This window comes from Pelobates fuscus, chromosome 5 (genome assembly GCF_036172605.1).
Source record: "Pelobates fuscus isolate aPelFus1 chromosome 5, aPelFus1.pri, whole genome shotgun sequence".
Lineage (NCBI taxonomy): Eukaryota > Metazoa > Chordata > Amphibia > Anura > Pelobatidae > Pelobates > Pelobates fuscus.
This window is the reverse complement of record NC_086321.1, coordinates 326,828,080-326,849,036: the sequence shown is the minus strand read 5'-3', so window position 1 is coordinate 326,849,036 and position 20,957 is coordinate 326,828,080. Positions and strand designations below refer to the sequence as shown.

At 39.8% G+C, this 20,957-nt stretch overlaps 1 protein-coding gene across 1 annotated transcript in view; it reads right to left on the bottom strand.

Moving 5' to 3' along the window:
• The window catches only part of LOC134611603 (semaphorin-6B-like), a 117,262-nt gene that overhangs the window by 59,380 nt on the left and 36,925 nt on the right, over positions 1–20,957 (bottom strand). The window contains 2 exon segments of the mRNA XM_063455653.1: positions 4,002–4,059; positions 4,522–4,642. Of these exon segments, the coding sequence (XP_063311723.1) occupies positions 4,002–4,059; positions 4,522–4,642 (179 nt within the window).

Sequence of the window (20,957 nt, the reverse complement as noted above, 5' to 3'; positions counted from 1 at the left end):
TTGTTTTGTTTTTTTTATAAAGAATTTTTCTGAACCATGATGTCCTTCCCTCCTATCCTGAGGAGTTTCTATTTTCGTTAATCAGAAAAAAATACAGGGTTCTTTACTAAAGTGACAATTGAAAGTGAATTTCAAATTTAAGGCCAAAAGAGTGAACTATAAACTTTTTCTAATTTAGCTACACTTTTATGTTTGGCTATCTGGGCCTTAATTTTGAAATTCACTTTCAATTCTTAGTTTGATGAATAACTATGACAATAACGATTTCTGTGAGTTATAGTTCTCATTAGTATAGCAGGTAAGTGAAGTCAAACTCATGGTAAATCCTGCTCTGCTCATATAATCCTACAAAGTAGGGACTTATAGGATAGGTTTAGAATGCACCATAAAAATATTAGATTGTCCCAATTGGTTGGTCAATTCCTGATCTTGGGATCTGCGCTCACTACACAGCTTGTAAAGGTTTTACCGGCAAATACAGCAAATTCAAATGTATAATTGTTGTATTTGGTAAGTTTTCATGGTTTTCTCGCACATCATGACAAATGTACTATGGTTATAATGCATTTAAAGTGGATCAGTTTTTCAAAGTTCCATCTTCCATTCAGAGAAATATTAAAGAGTTGGAAGAATCCTAAAACTTGAGGATCGTGTTTTGTCAATTTTGCCTTTAACTGGCCCTGAAACTTCAGTTAAAAATAATTGCCCCGCTGTTGTTGATATACCCATTCTTTCATTATTAACCTGCAAAGATCAGGTGTTGACCAGAGTGTCCAACAAGTAGTGGCTAAACCATCTTTAACCTTGATGATCTCAGCCCATACAATGCTTTCCCATATTAAAACACTGGGAGGCTTTTGTGCATGCGCCACAAAATACCACATTGCACCAATCAGCATCTCCTCATAGAGATGCATTGAATCAACGCATCTCTATAAGGAACGTTCAGCGTCTCCATGCAGAGTGTGGAGACGCTGGACGCCTGTTCTGCACACTGTACAACACTGGATTATGAAGCACCTCCAGTGGCTGTCTGACTGAAAGGTGTCACTAGGCACCAATGTAAACACTATCTTTTCTCTGATAAGCAATGTTTACAGTGCTAACACTGCAGGTACATGCTACATACACTAGAACAGGGATAAGCAACCTTCGGCACTCTAGATGTTGTGGACTACATCCCCCATAATGCTCTTACACCCATAATGCTGGCAAAGCATCATGGGAGGTGTAGTCCAAAACATCTGGAGTGCCGAAGGTTGCCTATGCCTGCACTAGAACCACTACAAAAATCTGTAGTGGTTCTGGTTACTATAATGTCCATATATGAAGCAGCAATTGCTCAGAAAACCTGCCTTGCAAGGACGTGTCATTGAGCTGCACTGGGAAGTCTGTGATTTGATAGCCACAGAAAGTCTGGGCTAGAATACCCTCCAATAAAAAAAATACAAAATTAAATGTATGGATGCTTTCATTGAGAGCATATCCATTAAACAGTGATTTTTTAATTTACATTTATTTTTGTATTTGGGCAGTTGAGTGTCCCTTTGATATAGTAATTCCATAAAGCAGGAAAAGCTGAAGGGTGAGTCTATGCATCCCTGCTCCTTAACATGCTCTGTATGAAACCAAATCAGGGGGTACTGGAATATATGGGGAGTAATACTATATTCCACGCTCCTGAATAGTTAGTGATACAGGACACTCCCATTCATTTTATTTGCCCATATGAAAAATAGCCAAAAAAAGTTTAGCCCAAATCTTTGGAGTCTTTGCCTTTTGTTAAAAAAAAATATTTTCAAATAACTTATTTGAACATCCCAAATATATTACATGATTAACGAGCATGGCTCATTTTTCAAGTTGGCTGAGTCAGATGTTTGTGAATGGCAGCCTTGCTATCATTAAATGACTGGTTAATGTGAGTCAGTTGGAAATACGTGACTTTAAAAGCAACTCGCTGTTAGAAACTTTTTGTTGGTTCTTATTATAACAGGTTGGTACTCAGAGGATGAAATAGATTCTACAATTATATAAACAGCAGTAGATTTTTACAAATCATATATAGAGGATGCATGCATAAATATGTTTCAGTCTGCAATCTGCATTTTGGAGTTTCCACTCTAGTGATATATTACATTAAATGCTTTGTTACATTCATTCTTTTTGCTTACTTACATAAAAATATTTTTTTAGTTAAAAGACCACTACAGGTCAGGTACCCAGACCACTTCATCTCAATGACGTGGTCTGAGTGCATTGGTTCGCTAGTTTTCACATTTAGTAGATTAGGCAATACTTATATGGCAGGGTTAAATACCCCTGCCTGCCTGACAACCACTAATGGAGTTCCGCTTTAAGAACCAAGTCAAACTCCGCTCTCACAGCTAGCCTCCAGGAGGAGTGCAGTGCTGCTGTGCATGTGCTTTTTGTCCCCAACGCACATCTAAGAGTCATGGCTGTCATCTCCTGTGGACTCCCCAGCTAATCCGCTGTTGGATCAATAGGGGATGTTATTGGACATGATTCACAGTACGTACTCAGTGTTGTATTCTGAATGACTGGCTTCAAAAACTAGGGAATCACAGATAAGGAGAGTGCCTCTTGGAGCTGGCAGGGGCATGTAAATCCAGGAAACCTGTTTTCTGGATTTTTCTTTTGGATTACATTTTTTTTGTACCATTATTTTAAAAAATTGTACTGTTTGAATCAAGGATATTTGTGGTTGTGTAACATATGTATTATTATTATTATTATTATTATTTTTTTTACTAATTTGCAAGTGATCAGTGTTGCCAGGATGATGCAGATTATCATCTATAATTGTGTCAGTGTTCCTACCTCTAAATCCAGGCCTCCCAACAGCCCCCATTTTGGCAAGACAGTCCTGATTTTGAGAAGACAAGGTTCTCAAGACAAGGTACTACACTGCCCCTGGGGTCAAAGGGAGGAGGAGGCTCAGAGGCCAAACTCAGGATCTTCCATAGTAATTATTTTCTTCCACCTTATTACACGTTGGATGGAATAAGTAATAGAGGGCTACTCATTAAGTCTATTTGTTAATAATATCCCTACACCCTAGTGCAGGCGTGGGGAACCTTCGGCTCTCCAGATGTTTTGGACTACATCTCCCTTGATGCTTTGCTAGCATTATGCCTGTAAGAGCATTATGGGAGATGTAGTCCAAAACATCTAGAGGGCCGAAGGTTCCCCACCCCTGCTAGTGCATTCTGCGTAGAGTAAGACAGGAGTAATCTCTAAATCTTTTCTCATTATCGCCTCAACTTATTATATTTGGATCAACTTTTAGAGTCACTCGGCTCTTTCAAGGTTAAGGATGTTTCACAGACCCAATACCTCATGTTTTAGTTTTTTTAGGGTGAAGAGTTTATTGCAATAGAAAGCTTTTTTTTTTTATTATTATTATATAACGCCAATTTAACTTTTACACTATGCTGTACTGGTTGTACAAAGGAGAAGGGACGGCAGCACGTAGACCGGTGTTGCGAACGAGAAAAGGTAAGTAAAGTAACTTGTTTTCTCCCTACTGGTAGTTGCCAGTAATCTAAGTGGGCACTATAGCATTTGAAATACACATTTGTACTTCTAATGCTCTTGCGTTCCTTTAAGGTCTTTTAACAAAAGTGAGAGAACTGAGAAACATTATAATATTAGAAATGATAATGACTTCTTTTTTTGTCTGTTTGTTTCTTGTTTAAAGTTAGGTCTTGGCCCAGATTTTTCGCATGACTATTCGTGCATACATTCATCAAATTCATGCTTCATATTTAATTTAATTTAATTATTTGTTTTTGTTGAAGTAATCACCAGCAATTCTATGCTTATCGTTTCAAAGATTACACACAAAATCGTTTTTTTCTCTTAAACTCAATACTCCAGAAACTCAATAAACCAGAAACCATATGAATAAGAAAAGCCACCAAGCATTTACCATATATCATATACTCAAACTCACAAATGTTGTCGCCCTCTTTGCATACCTTATGATACTTCAGTTCTGCCCCTTTTGAGTCCAACGGAATCTGATACAGAGCATCCCTGTAAAGACAGACAACTCTTTATTTGTCTATTTGACCATTTGGTACCGTGTAGTTGTTTTTTATTTTTTACATAACCCATGCAAGAATGTGAATTAGAGAATCTGTAATTAAAGTATGTGCTTGAGAAAACATATTTTTAAATTCTTTGCAGCAAACACTTTTCTTTTATTTAACCACCAGTAACAAAGGGATGAGCGATGCAATGCTTATGACTTTCTTATCCATTGGTGAAGAAGTATGCGTTCTAGAGTCCGTCTGTTTTTACACATTGGTGGCCACTAACCTCACTTGCTCATGCTGGTTTCTCAGCTACACCTTTAAAACACACGCATGAACTATTTTAATTTCTCATGCAGTCTTTAGTGCCATGCAGCATGTTCTCTGTCATCTCCCTTGGTCAACTAATTATCCTTAGAAAATCTGCATGCCATCCCCGATGTCCATTATAATCTTGACCTACCTGTCCCCAATGTAAAGCGTCCTGTTCACTCTTAGCATTTTCTGGATGCTCAAACGTTCTGTACCTCTCTGAGGAGTCCAGCTGGGACCCTTTCCCACAAACACAGGATATGTTTGGAGATCTGAAGATGGCAGTAAGGTTTTAGAAAGTGAAGTGAGGGGAAGACAAAAAAAAAAATCGGGGACAGACGAAGAAAAAAAGGAATGGTCAAATGTCAAAATGGTAAAAAGTGCACTACAACGGAAGTAAATATATAGCGGAAATAAACAAAGCATGGAAGACAATATCAGGTGATGTGATGGGAAACTTCATCATGATGGGAAAGTTTCTAGTTTTCATTGATTGTGCCTCCATATTCATAAGAACTGGAACCACAATTATTTTTCTGCTCACAGCAGATGTAAGAACTGGCTAGAATTGGATATTAGACTTGCCAGAGAGATTTTAGATGCCAAAAAGGTTTCTGCATATTAACACATGCGCCTTGTTGGGCCTTGCAAAATTAATTTATCAACTTACCATTCATAAACAATAAGGAAAAACACCAATATACTAGTAAAACGCAATTACGTTTATGAACTAAACAATGTGAAAGCAAACATTTAACGACTCTTTATCATGCTCATTTAAAGAAACCCTAAGTTTCAAAACAACTTTAGCTGAAAAGGCAGTTTTAGTATAGGTGATGGCCCTGCAGTGTCAGTGCTCAATTATATGCCATTTACATATTACATTACTTTTTTTATGCAGCCTTAGTCACAGCTCCCCTAGCTGAGACTCATATAACCTCCCTACATACACTCTTCCTGAAAAATATTTAAGAATCTTAACTTCCCTTACTGCAGTGTGTTTAATTTAGAAGATTAAGGTGAGATAAAAATGATGCATCCAAAATAACTGTGACCCATGTTACATTGCTGTTGCCACACAATAGCACTTGTAAATATCATTAAAAGTCGATTAACTAAACGTTTGCGTGGCAGAAATATTTGGTTTGGCTGGATTTCTTCTTCCGAATTTTTTATTTTTTTAAATGTAGTTAGGCTAGTCAGATAGTAAACGATGGAGGTACAGCTCATCCAAAAATCATCTACGCAAAATATTCGGGGAAACAATTTATGATGAACCAAAAGTAATATAAATTTTTCCGCCACTTGGTTCAAAGATCAAGTGAAAAAAAGCAGCCAATAGAGGGAAAAAGAGGATAAGCATTAAAACAATATATATTTATATTTTTAGTAACTATATAATATATAAATGTTTTTTTACTGCTCTTTAAGTTTTCCCATGTATTGGTCAAGAAAACAACCTAGCTTTTGTGGACAGAACTCCACATTACAAATCAAACGATCCTGCTCATGCATTTCGTGAGTCGTCTGTTCGTTTATACATCCATATTATGCTTCAAAGTTACAGAATTCAGACAACCCACCGGTTGACCTAAATTTGAATGAATTGCACTTCAGCCAAAAATGAATGCACAAGTATCAACTATAAATGACTACAAGTTATGTTATCCAATGAAGCGATCTACTGTATAGATGTACATACATTTTGGAAGGCACATGCTAAAATGACAATAAACACTGCAATATAGAAGAGCCACATCACTAAATTAAATTGTACATATCACTACAAATCACATCCTGTATGATAAATATGAAATCATGTGGTGGAGTAAACGAGAGTCTTCAGTAAAATTTGTATTACACCAACTCTTAAAGTAGATTTGGTGAGGTGATCGTTAATAAATGTTGGTTCACTATTCTCAAGTTCCAATCTGAAGGCAAGTTATCATGATTATGTTGAAGAATTGAATGTATAAAAAACTAGTCTAACCCATTATCAGATTGGAGGAGCTGATAGAAAGGTATCAATATCAAGTATATGTGTGTGTTTTTTTAATTCCCTCTCCAGGGATCAGTTTAACCCCTTAAGGACACATGACATGTGACATGTCATGATTCCCTTTTATTCTAGAAGCTTGGTCCTTAAGGGGTTAAGGGGACACTCCATACCCCTAAAGCACTTTAGCTTGCTGAAATGATTTATGTGTGCACAGTATGTCCTCTTTTTTAAATTTGCAAAAAGTGGAGACTTCAATAGAAATTGGCACTTTTATACTTTTATAAATTAACCTTGTTACTCTGCCTGCTTTCAATCAGACAACCAATTATTTTACTTCCTGGTTTGGTTAGCTCAGTAGAGCTAACTTTGAGCGAAAGGTAATTGCTCAGAGCACCTGCCTTACAAAGACTTCGTATTGAGCTGCATTGGGAAGCCTGTGATTGGACAGCCACAGAAAGTCTGAGCTGGGGAAGAAGAGGAGGGCTGTAGACACGAGATCTGTAGCTTTTGAAAGATGTATTTAAATATAACCCCAATGAAAAAATAAATGCATGCATGTTTTCTTGGAGTTACATCAACTACACAGTGATTCTTATGTAAAGGATGGTCTCTTTAAGTTGAGCATATAATTTGAAAACATCAGTGAAAATGGTCACCTGGGAAGAAGGGGAAATGCCAGATGTGTTATATAGCCATTGGTAACAGCACTACCTTGAGAAGGGCAGTATTCACTCATGCTCCTTCTTGTCCAGCACTGGTGCTTGGACTGGCAGATTGAGGTAACAGGGGCGCAACCAGGCTCCTCCAATGCAATGTGGCAAGATTGGTCTCGTCACAGTATCCACTGCAAGTGCTTTACACTAGAGCTGGTTTTAGCTCTATTCCATGTGAGTAGATCATCATTTGAACTTCTTTTTATTCAAATTTTTACTTTATTTTGTACAAATGTCTTTAAGTTGAGCATATAATTTGAAAACATCAGTGAAAATGGTCACCTGGGAAGAAGGGGAAATGCCAGATGTGTTATATAGCCATTGGTAACAGCACTACCTTGAGAAGGGCAGTATTCACTCATGCTCCTTCTTGTCCAGCACTGGTGCTTGGACTGGCAGATTGAGTTTTTGGCCAATTGCAGGAGAGTGGCCAGGTATATTTGACAGAGCTGCGGAATTTGCTGGCACTTTATAAACAATACTACTACTACTAATAATATCGCCATTATATACCTGAGCAACGTCCTCTACACTCTGGAAAGTTAGATGGAGGTTGATACCCCCATTCAACTTTCCAGCAAAGAGTGGATAGGATGGATTGGCAGTGTGGGAAACAGGATGGAATTTGGGGAAAGGCACTGTAGATAATAGCATGGAGGGTAGGCCACAGTCACTTTTCATTTAATTCTCTGTGGGTTCTCTCTCCAGACCTCTATGATACTTTGTGTATATAAAAAGAACAAACAAAAAGTCCACGATAAAATACAATAGTATGGACTTTGATTACCACTTGAGAAACCCCATTGTGGGTCAACTTTGATTACCACTTGAGAAAGCCCATTGTGGGTGAAACGCGTTGTGGATCTATTTTATTACTGTTTTTGTTGAAACAAAGGTTTTGGTCTTTTTTAAAACAAATATCTGTACCATATACCTTCTTTTCTTTTGTTACCTGGCATCCAGTTTTTTTATCTTTCCAGTGAGGACCTTACCAAGTATCCCAGGTGGGGATTATACCACCTATGCTGATTATACTGAGCGGGCTATCTGCTCAGTTAACTGTGAGTACAAACTATTTATTTTTACTGGTTTTATACATTTCATACAGAGAGCACTATTGTTGCACTTTTTTTTATTTTCACATATATCCTGCTGTTAAGACATCTGCTGATCAATATCTTCCATCAATATCCCTAAAGTGAGGATCGTATCTGTAACGGCACCCCCAGGCATAAAAGGGTAAAACCGCCGTTTAGTAGATCTTTGTCAGGATCGGGACAGGGATCCAACACGCAGAGTACAAACAGGTACAGGATACGTATACCGGACCATAGAATGGCCGGACTAACGTACGGAGAATATAGAGAATAGTCAAAGACAAGCCGAGGTCGAGGGAACGAGAAGACAGGTAAGCGAGGAACAAGCCGGGTCAAGGGTAACAGAGATAAACAGAGTAAGTCAAACAAGCCGGGTCAGAACCAAAGGGATAACAGAAATACAAGAGCACTGTGTGACTAGGCAGACTAGAACCACGACAGGGCAATGAGCAAATTGGAGAAGCAAGTTTAAATACCCTGGCTCGGAAGGGTAGACACGCCTCCGACGAGTCCTGACTAGTCTCTGAAGGATTGAGTGACAGGTCGTTCCGGGTTGGCGTCATGACGTCGGTTTCCGGACGTCATGCTAGAAAAGGAAGTGAGTCCCTCGCGGCCGGCGTTTACGTGACCGGATGGACCGCGAGGAACAGAGGAAACAGCCCGTCCGGACGGATGGACGTCTAAGTCTCTACCTCTCTCGGAGGTAGAGACTTCAGGTACCCTGACAGTACCCCCCCTCTCAGATACGCCCACCGGGCGGAAGGAACCGGGATGAGATGGGAAGCGGGAGTGAAACGCCCTGCGGAGATGAGGAGCATGAACATCCTCCTGAGGTACCCAACTCCTCTCCTCAGGACCATATCCCTTCCAATCGACCAGATATTGTACTCTCCCCCGGGAGATTCGAGAATCGATAATAGAGTTAACCTCATACTCCTCCTGACCCTCCACCTGAACAGAGCGAGGAGAGGATGATGTGGAGGAAAATCTGTTACAGACTAGTGGTTTCAACAATGAAACATGAAATGAGTTAGGGATGCGTAAGGCAGTTGGAAGAGCTAGACGATACGCAACTGGGTTAATGCGAGTTAGCACCCTGTAAGGTCCAATATAACGAGGAGCGAACTTCATGGAAGGCACCTTTAAACGGATGTTTCTTGTACTCAACCATACTCTATCACCTGGAACAAACACCGGAGCCGCCCTTCTACGTTTATCAGCGTGTTTCTTAACCAGCATAGAATTGTGCAGAAGAATCTGTCGAGTCTGATCCCACAACTTCCTCAAATTGGCAACATGAACATCAACCGACGGCACCCCCTGGGAAGAAGAAGCCGAAGGGAGAATAGATGGATGAAAGCCATAATTCATGAAGAAGGGGCTTGAACGAGTAGAATCACAAACGAGATTGTTGTGTGCAAACTCCGCCCAAGGAATCAAACCAACCCAATCGTCCTGGTGTTCGGAAACAAAACAACGTAAATATTGTTCAATCTTTTGGTTGGTGCGTTCAGCAGCTCCGTTAGACTGAGGATGATAGGCAGAAGAGAAATTCAATTTGATACCCAGTTGAGAGCAGAAGGACCTCCAAAAATGGGAAACAAATTGGGAACCTCTGTCAGATACAATTTGGGAGGGTATTTATTTATTTATTTATTTATTATTGCCATTTATATAGCGCCAACAGATTCCGTAGCGCTTTACAATATTATGAGAGGGGGATTTAACTATAAATAGGACAATTACAAATAAACTTACAGGAACAATAGGTTGAAGAGGACCCTGCTCGATCGAGCTTACATTCTATAGGAGGTGGGGTGTAAAACACATTAGGACAGGAATTTACAATCAAATAAGGTGGGCTGCCCTTTAGGAGAGGGCAAGAGACAGGTATGTGAGGTAAGGGTTAGTCTTGGAGGCCATAAGCTTTCCTAAAGAGATGGGTTTTAAGGCACTTCTTAAAAGATGCAAGACTAGGGGAGAGTCTGATGGCGGTAGGCAGGCTATTCCATAGGAAGGGAGCCGCCCGCGAGAAGTCCTGCAAGCGCGAGTTGGCCGTACGAGTGCGGACAACGGACAGGAGGTGGTCACGGGCAGAACGGAGAGACCGAGAAGGGACATACCTATGGATCTGTGAGGAGATATAAGAGGGGCTAGAGTTGTTCAGTGCTTTATAGGTGTGAGTTAGTACCTTGAATTGACTCCTATAGCATACAGGAAGCCAATGTAAGGACTGGCAGAGGGGTGAGGTGTGAGAGAAACGACTAGAGAGGAAAATCAATCTAGCAGCAGCATTCATTACGGACTGTAAGGGTGCAGTACGGCTATTGGGGAGACCAATCAGGAGAGGGTTACAATAATCCATGCGGGAAATTACTAGAGCATGGACAAGCTCCTTGGTAGTATCTGGTGCAAGAAAGGGGCGGATGCGGGCTATGTTTTTAAGATGGAATCTACAGGATTTGGCAACATGCTGGATGTGAGGCTCAAAGGTGAGACCAGAGTCAAGTATGACGCCAAGACAGCGCGCTTGCAAGGATGGACTGATGTTGGTACCACAAACTTGGAGGGAGAGCGAAAGAGGAGGATCAGTATTAGGAGGAGGAAAGACAAGGGTATCCCATGTAATCGAAAAATCTCCCTTGCGAATATCTCCGCCAATTCGGGAGAAGACGGGAGTTTAGGCAGAGGAACGAAGTGAGCCATCTTGGTGAATCTGTCAACCACGGTGAGGATAACAGTCTGTTTTTTTAGAGATAGGTAAATCGACAATAAAGTCCATAGCCAAACAGGACCATGGCTTCTCTGGAACCTCTAAGGGGTGCAGAAATCCACAGGGAAGGGTATGAGGTTGCTTGGTCTTAGTACAAACCTCACATGCACCGATGAAATCTTTAATATCCTTCCGTAAATCAGGCCACCAGAAGTCCTTAGAGATCAAAGCACATGTCTTGCGAATACCAGGATGTCCAGCCACCTTGCTGTTGTGGAAACATTGCAACAGTTCCAGTTGTAGAACAGGAGGAACGAAACGTCGACCTTCAGGAGTCTGTTTAGGAGCTAGATGTTGCAGTTTAATGATCTCGGCAAGTAACGGAGAGTGAATCCTGAGATTCGTGTTGGCGATAATATTGCATTTCGGAACTATAGAGGAAAGAACCGGTTCAGATATAGTAGAAGGTTCATATTGGCGAGACAAAGCATCGGCTTTGGAGTTCTTAGAACCAGGTCTATAAGTAAGCACATAATTGAAGTGGGTCAGGAATAAGGACCAACGAGCTTGTCTGGCGGACAGTCGCTTAGCTTCCCCAATATAAGACAAGTTCTTGTGATCCGTTAAAATAGTAACAGGATGTAAGGTCCCCTCCAATAAATGTCTCCACTCCTTTAAGGCCATAATGACCGCTAAGAGTTCCCTGTCGCCAATGTCATATCTACTTTCAGGACCAGACAGTTTCTTAGAAAAAAAACCACAAGGGTGTAGTGGTTTATCCACCCCTAACCTTTGCGACAGAACAGCCCCTACGCCTGTCTCAGAGGCATCGACCTCGAGTAGGAACGGCAGAGTCGTATCAGGATGGACTAGAATTGGAGCAGAAGCAAAAAGATCCTTGAGAGTCTTGAAAGCAGCGAGAGCTTCATTAGACCAAGTCTTAGTGTCAACCCCCTGTCTGGTCATATTGGTAATAGGTGCAATAATAGAAGAGTATCCCTTAATGAAGCACCTATAATAATTGGAGAAACCAATAAACCTCTGAATAGCCTTGAGTCCCTTAGGCAAAGGCCACTCTAAAATGGACTGGAGTTTGTCAGGGTCCATCTTAAAGCCTTCCCCAGAAATCACGTATCCAAGAAAGTCTATCTGAGACTGGTCAAAGCTACATTTCTCCAATTTACAGTATAAGCCATGTTGCAGGAGTTTGTGTAATACCTTTCTGACCTGTCTGTGGTGGGTCTCAACCTCTCTAGAGTGTATCAGTATGTCATCCAGGTATTCAATAACACAATCATGTTGAAATTCCCTAAGAACCTCATTAATCAAATCCTGAAATACTGCAGGTGCGTTACAAAGACCAAAAGGCATGACCGTGTATTCATAATGCCCATAACGGGTATTGAACGCTGTCATCCACTTGTGTCCTTGCTGGATTCTCACCAAGTTATATGCCCCTCTGAGGTCCAACTTGGTGAAAATTTTAGAGCCTTTCAGACGATCAAACAGCTCGGTAATCAAGGGAATCGGATAGGCATTTCTGATGGTTATCTTATTCAAACCTCGGTAATCAATGCAAGGTCTTAGTGAACCATTCTTCTTTTTAACAAAAAAAAACCCAGCCCCGGCAGGAGAAGAAGATCTCCTAATGAATCCCTTGTCTAGATTCTCCCGAATATACTCCTCTAGAACTGAATTCTCCTTAGTGGATAGGGGGTATACATTGCCCCTCGGAGGCATGGTACCAGGTAGTAAGTTAATTTTACAATCAAAGGTCCTGTGTGGAGGTAGAGTATCAGCATTCTTTTTGTTGAATACTGCTTTTAAGTCTAGGTACAGGGGCGGTATCTGTATCTCTGTAGACTGGGTAGAACTACCTGGTGTGTTAATTACACCCAATGGGGAAACCCTCCGTAAACAATTCTCCTGGCAACCCTGGCCCCATGAGAGTATCTCCCCTAACTCCCAATCAATAATAGGGTTATGTCTTTTTAACCATGGGTAACCCAGGACTATGGGAACAGAAGGGGATGAAATAAGCATAAGCGATAAGTTTTCCTCGTGTAAGATACCAACAGTTAAGCTAACTGGGATGGTCTCACGAGAGATAACAGGCTCAAGTAAAGGTCTACCATCTATGGCCTCAACGGCCAAGAGTGTATCCCTTAACTGGGATGGGATAGTGTGTTTAGTAGCAAAGGCTTGATCGATAAAATTCTCAGCAGCACCGGAATCTATCAAAGCCATGGTCCTTAGTACTCCCCTTTCCCAAGTTAAAGAAACTGGTAGCAGAAGCCTGTGATCTTTATAATTATGCGTAGAGGACAAAATAGAAACACCCAAGGCCTGTCCTCTAGAGAAACTTAGGTGCGAGCGTTTCCCGAACGATTAGGACAATTCAGGCGTAGGTGACCTCTGACTCCACAATACATGCATAATCCCTCCCTTCTCCTGTACTGCCTCTCCTCCTCTGAGAGGCGAGTATTGCCTATCTGCATAGGTTCAGGACATAATGAGGTAGTGGAATCAGGACTTTGAAATGCGGGAGCTAATTTAAATGAAGGTCTAAGGTTCCTCTCTCGAGTGTTCTGTCTCTCTCTTAAATGCTCATCAATACGAGAAATGAATGAAATTAAATCCTCCAAATTTTCAGGAAGCTCTCTAGTAGCAACCTCGTCGAGGATTACATCTGATAGCCCATTCAAAAATACATCTATATATGCCTGCTCGTTCCACTTAACTTCTGCCGCCAAAGACCTGAACTCTAGTGCATAATCCACAAGAGTTCGGTTCTCTTGTCTCAGGCGCAACAGTAATCTAGCTGCATTGACCTTTCTACCAGGAGGGTCAAAAGTTCTTCTAAAGGCAGCTACAAAGGCATTATAATTATATACCAAAGGGTTATCATTCTCCCATAATGGGTTGGCCCATCTCAGAGCTTTCTCAATGAGTAAGGTGATAATAAATCCAACCTTCGCCCTATCTGTAGGATAGGAGCGAGGATGTAATTCAAAGTGGATACTGATCTGGTTAAGGAAACCACGACACTTCTCAGGTGAGCCACCATAACGTACTGGTGGTGTAATAAGGGAAGAGGCACCTACAGTGGCTACCTCTAGGCCTGAGCTCACAGGAGAAATAGAAGTAGTACGCGTCTCCTCTGGCGGGTTATTAGCACAAGACAATAACGCCTGTAGTGCTAGCGCCATCTGATCCATTCTGTGCTCCATGGCTTCGAACCTAGGATCAGAAGGACCAAGCTGACTGTTTGTACTTGCAGGATCCATGTGCCCTGTCGTAATGTCAGGATCGGGACAGGGATCCAACACGCAGAGTACAAACAGGTACAGGATACGTATACCGGACCTTAGAATGGCCGGACTAACGTACGGAGAATATAGAGAATAGTCAAAGACAAGCCGAGGTCGAGGGAACGAGAAGACAGGTAAGCGAGGAACAAGCCGGGTCAAGGGTAACAGAGATAAACAGAGTAAGTCAAACAAGCCGGGTCAGAACCAAAGGGATACCAGAAATACAAGAGCACTGTGTGACTAGGCAGACTAGAACCACGACAGGGCAATGAGCAAATGGGAGAAGCAAGTTTAAATACCCTGGCTCGGAAGGGTAGACACGCCTCCGACGAGTCCTGATTAGTCTCTGAAGGATTGAGTGACAGGTCGTTCCGGGTTGGCGTCATGACGTCGGTTTCCGGACGTCATGCTAGAAAAGGAAGTGAGTCCCTCGCGGCCGGCGTTTACGTGACCGGATGGACCGCGAGGAACAGAGGAAACAGCCCGTCCGAACGGATGGACGTCTAAGTCTCTACCTCTCTCGGAGGTAGAGACTTCAGGTACCCTGACAATCTTCCCCTTCCAGAGATACAGGCACAGCTACTGCAGAACACCAAACTCCCGAACTAGATGCAAAATAGCACTCCAACTCCCGAACTGGAACCTCACTAATAGCTGCTAGCAGACGAACAGGAAAAGCAGACAATCAGCTTACACTCCTGACAATCAGTCTCTAACAGCATACAGTAAATCCCCCCAAAGACAAGACAGAGCTCTGTGTTGAGGGTCAAGCAGTGGTCTGTTTAATGGCACCAAAAGAACCTTTTATGACAGTTTCCATTAGGTAGGACCACCCACAGGGTGTTACAAAATAACCAATCATACACGTACATTACAGAAGACACTCCCAGCATTTACACACAAAATCCTCCCCTCTGCCTGTGATACAATTATGTTACACAATGGTTTAACATAATTATCACATACAGTAAAAATACAGTTTTTCCACATACCCTGTAACTTTAAAACCATACATCCAATCTCCATAATTACATATTTAAACTCAGCATACTTTAAACATAAACACTCTCAAAAATCATACCAATCCCTCCAGTGGATAAAAAGATAGACGGAAGTCCTTTATGACCGACCGCAAGCACATTTTGCTACCCAAAAAAGTTCCATAGATTTGGGCTGTGCAGTTGGTCAATTTCCTGCAGAAAAACGGATAAGTCCCCTTCGAAGGCATGAACAGGTCAGTTCGTGCAAATAGCACATTACAACAGGATGTTCGAAATTGTCGAACGTACTTCGACTTTAACCGATGTGTCAAAGTGGAGGCGACAGGCGACAGGTCAGCGGTGTTTGTGTATTTGCGTAGCCGATTTTAGTTCCACAGATTCTTTAGCATACACCGCTGACCGTGTTCGACTAAATTAAAATGGCCACCGTGTTCCTTTGTCGAATGGCGGCCACTTCGACGACTTCGGCCACTTCGGCACTTCGGCTACATCCGAAGTGCCATATAAAAAGTGCCAATCCTTCCTCACAGTATTTAAAGGGCCAGAATGAGTGACATACACTCTGGTATGGCCGAATACTGTTTTTAAAGGGCCCAATCTCCCAGGGCCTTAGTCCAGAGGTAACAGGCGCGCAACCAGGCTCCTCCAATGCAATGTGGCAAGATTGGTCTCGTCACAGTATCCACTGCAAGTGCTTTACACTAGAGCTGGTTTTAGCTCTATTCCATGTGAGTAGATCATCATTTGAACTTCTTTTTATTCAAATTTTTACTTTATTTTGTACATATTGCACTATTGGAGTTTTTTTCTTCTCTCTTTAATGTTCCTGGATTTTGAACATCTGAAAGGTACACTAACCTGTAGATACAGACAAACCCTTACAGACTACTATTGTATTTTATCTTGGACTTTTTGTTTGTTCCTTTTATATACACAACCTTTTACTATCATAGGTCAGTGTATATTCTGTTTCATGTTATTTGTTTTATATATAGTCATTCTTATCCCCAATCCATTGGCGCACCCTTTTGTTTTATATTTCTATTTACTTCTTTTGGGTATTTAGGAGAGCTCAACCTGTTAGGTGTGCTGCCTTCCCTATAGAGACTCAGCGCTATTCCACTTCTCGCTTTCTCATTATCAGTATAAAGTTGACTGCATAAAATTTAAAAAATAAAATAAATTTTACACTATAGAGGTTTATTTAGGTAGTGTAAGAGTTAATAATTAGTGTTAGGGCACTATAGAGGTTTATTTAGGTAGTGTATGAGTTAATGATTGAGTGTTAGGGCACTATAGAAGTTTATTTAGGTAGTGTAAAAGTGAATGATTAGTGTTAGGGCACTATAGAGGTTTATTTAGGTAGTGTAGGAGTTAATGATTAGTGTTAGGGCACTATAGAGGTTTATTTAGGTAGTGTACAAGTTAATGATTAGTGTTAGGGCACTATAGAGGTTTATTTAGGTAGTGTAGGAGTTAATAATTAGTGTTAGGGCACTATAGAGGTTTATTTAGGTAGTTTAGGAGTTAATGATTAGTGTTAGGGCACTATAGATATTTATTTAGGTAGTGTAAGAGTTAATGATTAGTGTTAGGGCACTAAAGAGATTTATTTAGCTAGTGTAGGAGTTAATGATTAGTGTTAGGGTGAGGTTTATACTCAATGTTAGTGCAGGGATTAGCACATAGAATTAGGATTAATGATTAGTGTTATGGCACTATAGAGGTTTATTTAAGTAGTGTATGAGTTAATGATTAGTGATAGGGCACTATAGAGGTTTATTCAGGTAGTGTAGGGGTTAATAATTAGTGTTAGGGCACTATAGAGGTTTATTTAGGTAGTGTATGAGTTAATGATTAGTGTTAGGGCACTATAGAGGTTTATTTAGGTAGTGTAGGAGTTAATGATTAGTGTTAGGGCACTATAGAGGTTTATTTAGGTAGTTTAGGAGTTAATGATTAGTGTTAGGGCACTAAAGAGATTTATTTAGCTAGTGTAGGAGTTAATGATTAGTGTTAGGGTGAGGTTTATACTCAATGTTAGTGCAGGGATTAGCACGTAGAATTAGGATTAATGATTAGTGTTATGGCACTACAGATGTTTATTTAGGTAGTGTAAAACTTAATGATTAGTGTTAGGGCACTAAAGAGATTTATTTAGCTAGTGTAGGAGTTAATGATTAGTGTTAGGGTGAGGTTTATACTCAATGTTAGTGCAGGGATTAGCACGTAGAATTAGGATTAATAGTTAGTGTTAAGGCACTATAGAGGTTTATTTAGGTAGTGTAAGAGTTAATAATTAGTGTTAGGGCACTATAGAGGCTTATTTAAGTAGTGTATGAGTTAATGATTAGTGTTAGGTTGAGGTTTATGCTCAATGTTAGTGCAGGGATTAGCACATATAATAGGATTAATGATTAGTGTTATGGCACTACAGATGTTTATTTAGGTAGTGTAAAACTTAATGATTAGTGTTAGGGCACTAAAGAGATTTATTTAGCTAGTGTAGGAGTTAATGATTAGTGTTAGGGTGAGGTTTATACTCAATGTTAGTGCAGGGATTAGCACGTAGAATTAGGATTAATAGTTAGTGTTAAGGCACTATAGAGGTTTATTTAGGTAGTGTAGGGGTTAATGATTAGTGTTAGGGCACTATAGAGGTTTATTTAGGTAGTGTAGGAGTTAATGATTAGTGTTAGGGCACTAAAGAGATTTATTTAGCTAGTGTAGGAGTTAATTATTAGTATTAGGGTGAAGTTTATACTCAATGTTAGTGCAGGGATTAGCACGTAGAATTAGGATTAATGATTAGTGTTATGGCACTATAGAGGTTTATTTAGGTAGTGTAAGAGTTAATGATTAGTGTTAGGGCACTATAGAAGTTTATTTAGGTAGTGTAAAAGTTAATGATTAGTGTTAGGGCACTATAGAGGTTTATTTAGGTAGTGTATGAGTTAATGATTAGTGTTAGGGCACTTTAGAGGTTTATTTAGGTAGTGTAGGGGTTAATGATTAGTGTTAGGGCACTATAGAGGTTAATTTAAGTAGTGTATGAGTTAATGATTAGTGTTAGGGCACTCTAGAGGTTTATTTAGGTAGTGTAGGAGTTAATGATTAGTGTTAGGGTGAGGTTTATACTCAATGTTAGTGCAGGGATTAGCACGTAGAATTAGGATTAATGATTAGTGTTATGGCACTATAGAGGTTTATTTAGGCAGTGTAAGAGTTTATAATTAGTGTTAGGGCACTATAGAGATTTATTTAGGTAGTGTAGGAGTTAATGATTAGTGTTAGGGCACTATAGAGGTTTATTTAGGTAGTTTAGGAGTTAATGATTAGTGTTAGGGCACTATAGATGTTTATTTAGGTAGTGTATGAGTTAATGATTAGTGTTAGGGCACTATAGAGGTTTATTTAGGTAGTGTAGGAGTTAATGATTAGTGTTAGGACACTATAGAGGTTTATTTAGGTAGTGTAGGAGTTAATGATTAGTGTTAGGGCACTATAGAGGTTTATTTAGGTAGTGTAAGAGTTAATAATTAGTGTTAGGGCACTATAGAGGTTTATTTAGGTAGTGTAAGAGTTAATGATTAGTGTTAGGGTGAGGTTTATGCTCAATGTTAGTGCAGGGATTAGCACATAGAATAAGGATTAAAGTTTAGTGTTAGTATATCGTAGGGGTAAATGGGGAATGTAGGGGTTAATGCTTAGTGTTCTGCGCACAAGGTTTAATGTTTAATGTTATGTGTTAGGGTTTATTTGTAGTGTATTATGCAGCACAAGGATACATGCCGCAGTGATCCCTGAGATTAGTGGGAGTTACAATGCTGGGCAGGAGCTTATTTAATGGCAGTCATTTACCCCTTAAGGACACATGACATGTGTGACATGTCATGATTCCCTTTTATTCCAGAAGTTTGGTCCTTAAGGGGTTAAAGCGGTGTCAGGTATCATTTTAAGGGTAACTGCAACTAATTTGTTTATATCTTGGTCTGCTCAAGATTGCGGCCCCCAAACGGCATAGAGTTGATCATGCATTAGTACCTGCTCATTCAATAGAGGATTTTAAAACAGGATCTTTCCTTTCAAATAATGGGGTGCCAAGGGAGATCTGCAAATAGCTGTTTGTTGTTGTTTTATTTTTGATCTGGCTCCAGACTCTGGAACAGTTAAAAACAAGCCACTGACAGATAGGAGTTTGCTTTGATTACAGTAAGTAAGTGTTGACTACAGCTACAGATGGTTCAGCAGCCATATTATTACACATGTCACCAGCCATACGCTATGGGGATTCAAAGTATGGTCTTCCTGCTAAAATAATGAGCAGATCATGTAATATATAGATAGAAATAACATGGTGAGACTTTTTTCCCAGAAGAAACTGAAAATGCATTTGTCGACCCAAACTGTTTATGTTTTACTATCATAGGTCAGTGTATATTCTGTTTCATGTTATTTGTTTTATATATAGTCATTCTTATCCCCAATCCATTGGCGCACCCTTTTGTTTTATATTTCTATTTACTTCTTTTGGGTATTTAGGAGAGCTCAACCTGTTAGGTGTGCTGCCTTCCCTATAGAGACTCAGCGCTATTCCACTTCTCGCTTTCTCATTATCAGTATAAAGTTGACTGCATAAAATTTAAAAAATAAAATAAATTTTACACTATAGAGGTTTATTTAGGTAGTGTAAGAGTTAATAATTAGTGTTAGGGCACTATAGAGGTTTATTTAGGTAGTGTATGAGTTAATGATTGAGTGTTAGGGCACTATAGAAGTTTATTTAGGTAGTGTAAAAGTGAATGATTAGTGTTAGGGCACTATAGAGGTTTATTTAGGTAGTGTAGGAGTTAATGATTAGTGTTAGGGCACTATAGAGGTTTATTTAGGTAGTGTACAAGTTAATGATTAGTGTTAGGGCACTATAGAGGTTTATTTAGGTAGTGTAGGAGTTAATAATTAGTGTTAGGGCACTATAGAGGTTTATTTAGGTAGTTTAGGAGTTAATGATTAGTGTTAGGGCACTATAGATATGTATTTAGGTAGTGTAAGAGTTAATGATTAGTGTTAGGGCACTAAAGAGATTTATTTAGCTAGTGTAGGAGTTAATGATTAGTGTTAGGGTGAGGTTTATACTCAATGTTAGTGCAGGTTTAAGCACATAGAATTAGGATTAATGATTAGTGTTATGGCACTATAGAGGTTTATTTAAGTAGTGTATGAGTTAATGATTAGTGATAGGGCACTATAGAGGTTTATTCAGGTAGTGTAGGGGTTAATAATTAGTGTTAGGGCACTATAGAGGTTTATTTAGGTAGTGTATGAGTTAATGATTAGTGTTAGGGCACTATAGAGGTTTATTTAGGTAGTGTAGGAGTTAATGATTAGTGTTAGGGCACTATAGAGGTTTATTTAGGTAGTTTAGGAGTTAATGATTAGTGTTAGGGCACTAAAGAGATTTATTTAGCTAGTGTAGGAGTTAATGATTAGTGTTAGGGTGAGGTTTATACTCAATGTTAGTGCAGGGATTCGCACGTAGAATTAGGATTAATGATTAGTGTTATGACACTATAGAGGTTTATTTAAGTAGTGCATGAGTTAATGATTAGTGATAGGGCACTATAGTGGTTTATTCAGGTAGTGTAGGGGTTAATAATTAGTGTTAGGGCACTATAGAGGTTTATTTAGGTAGTGTATGAGTTAATGATTAGTGTTAGGGCACTATAGAGGTTTATTTAGGTAGTGTAGGAGTT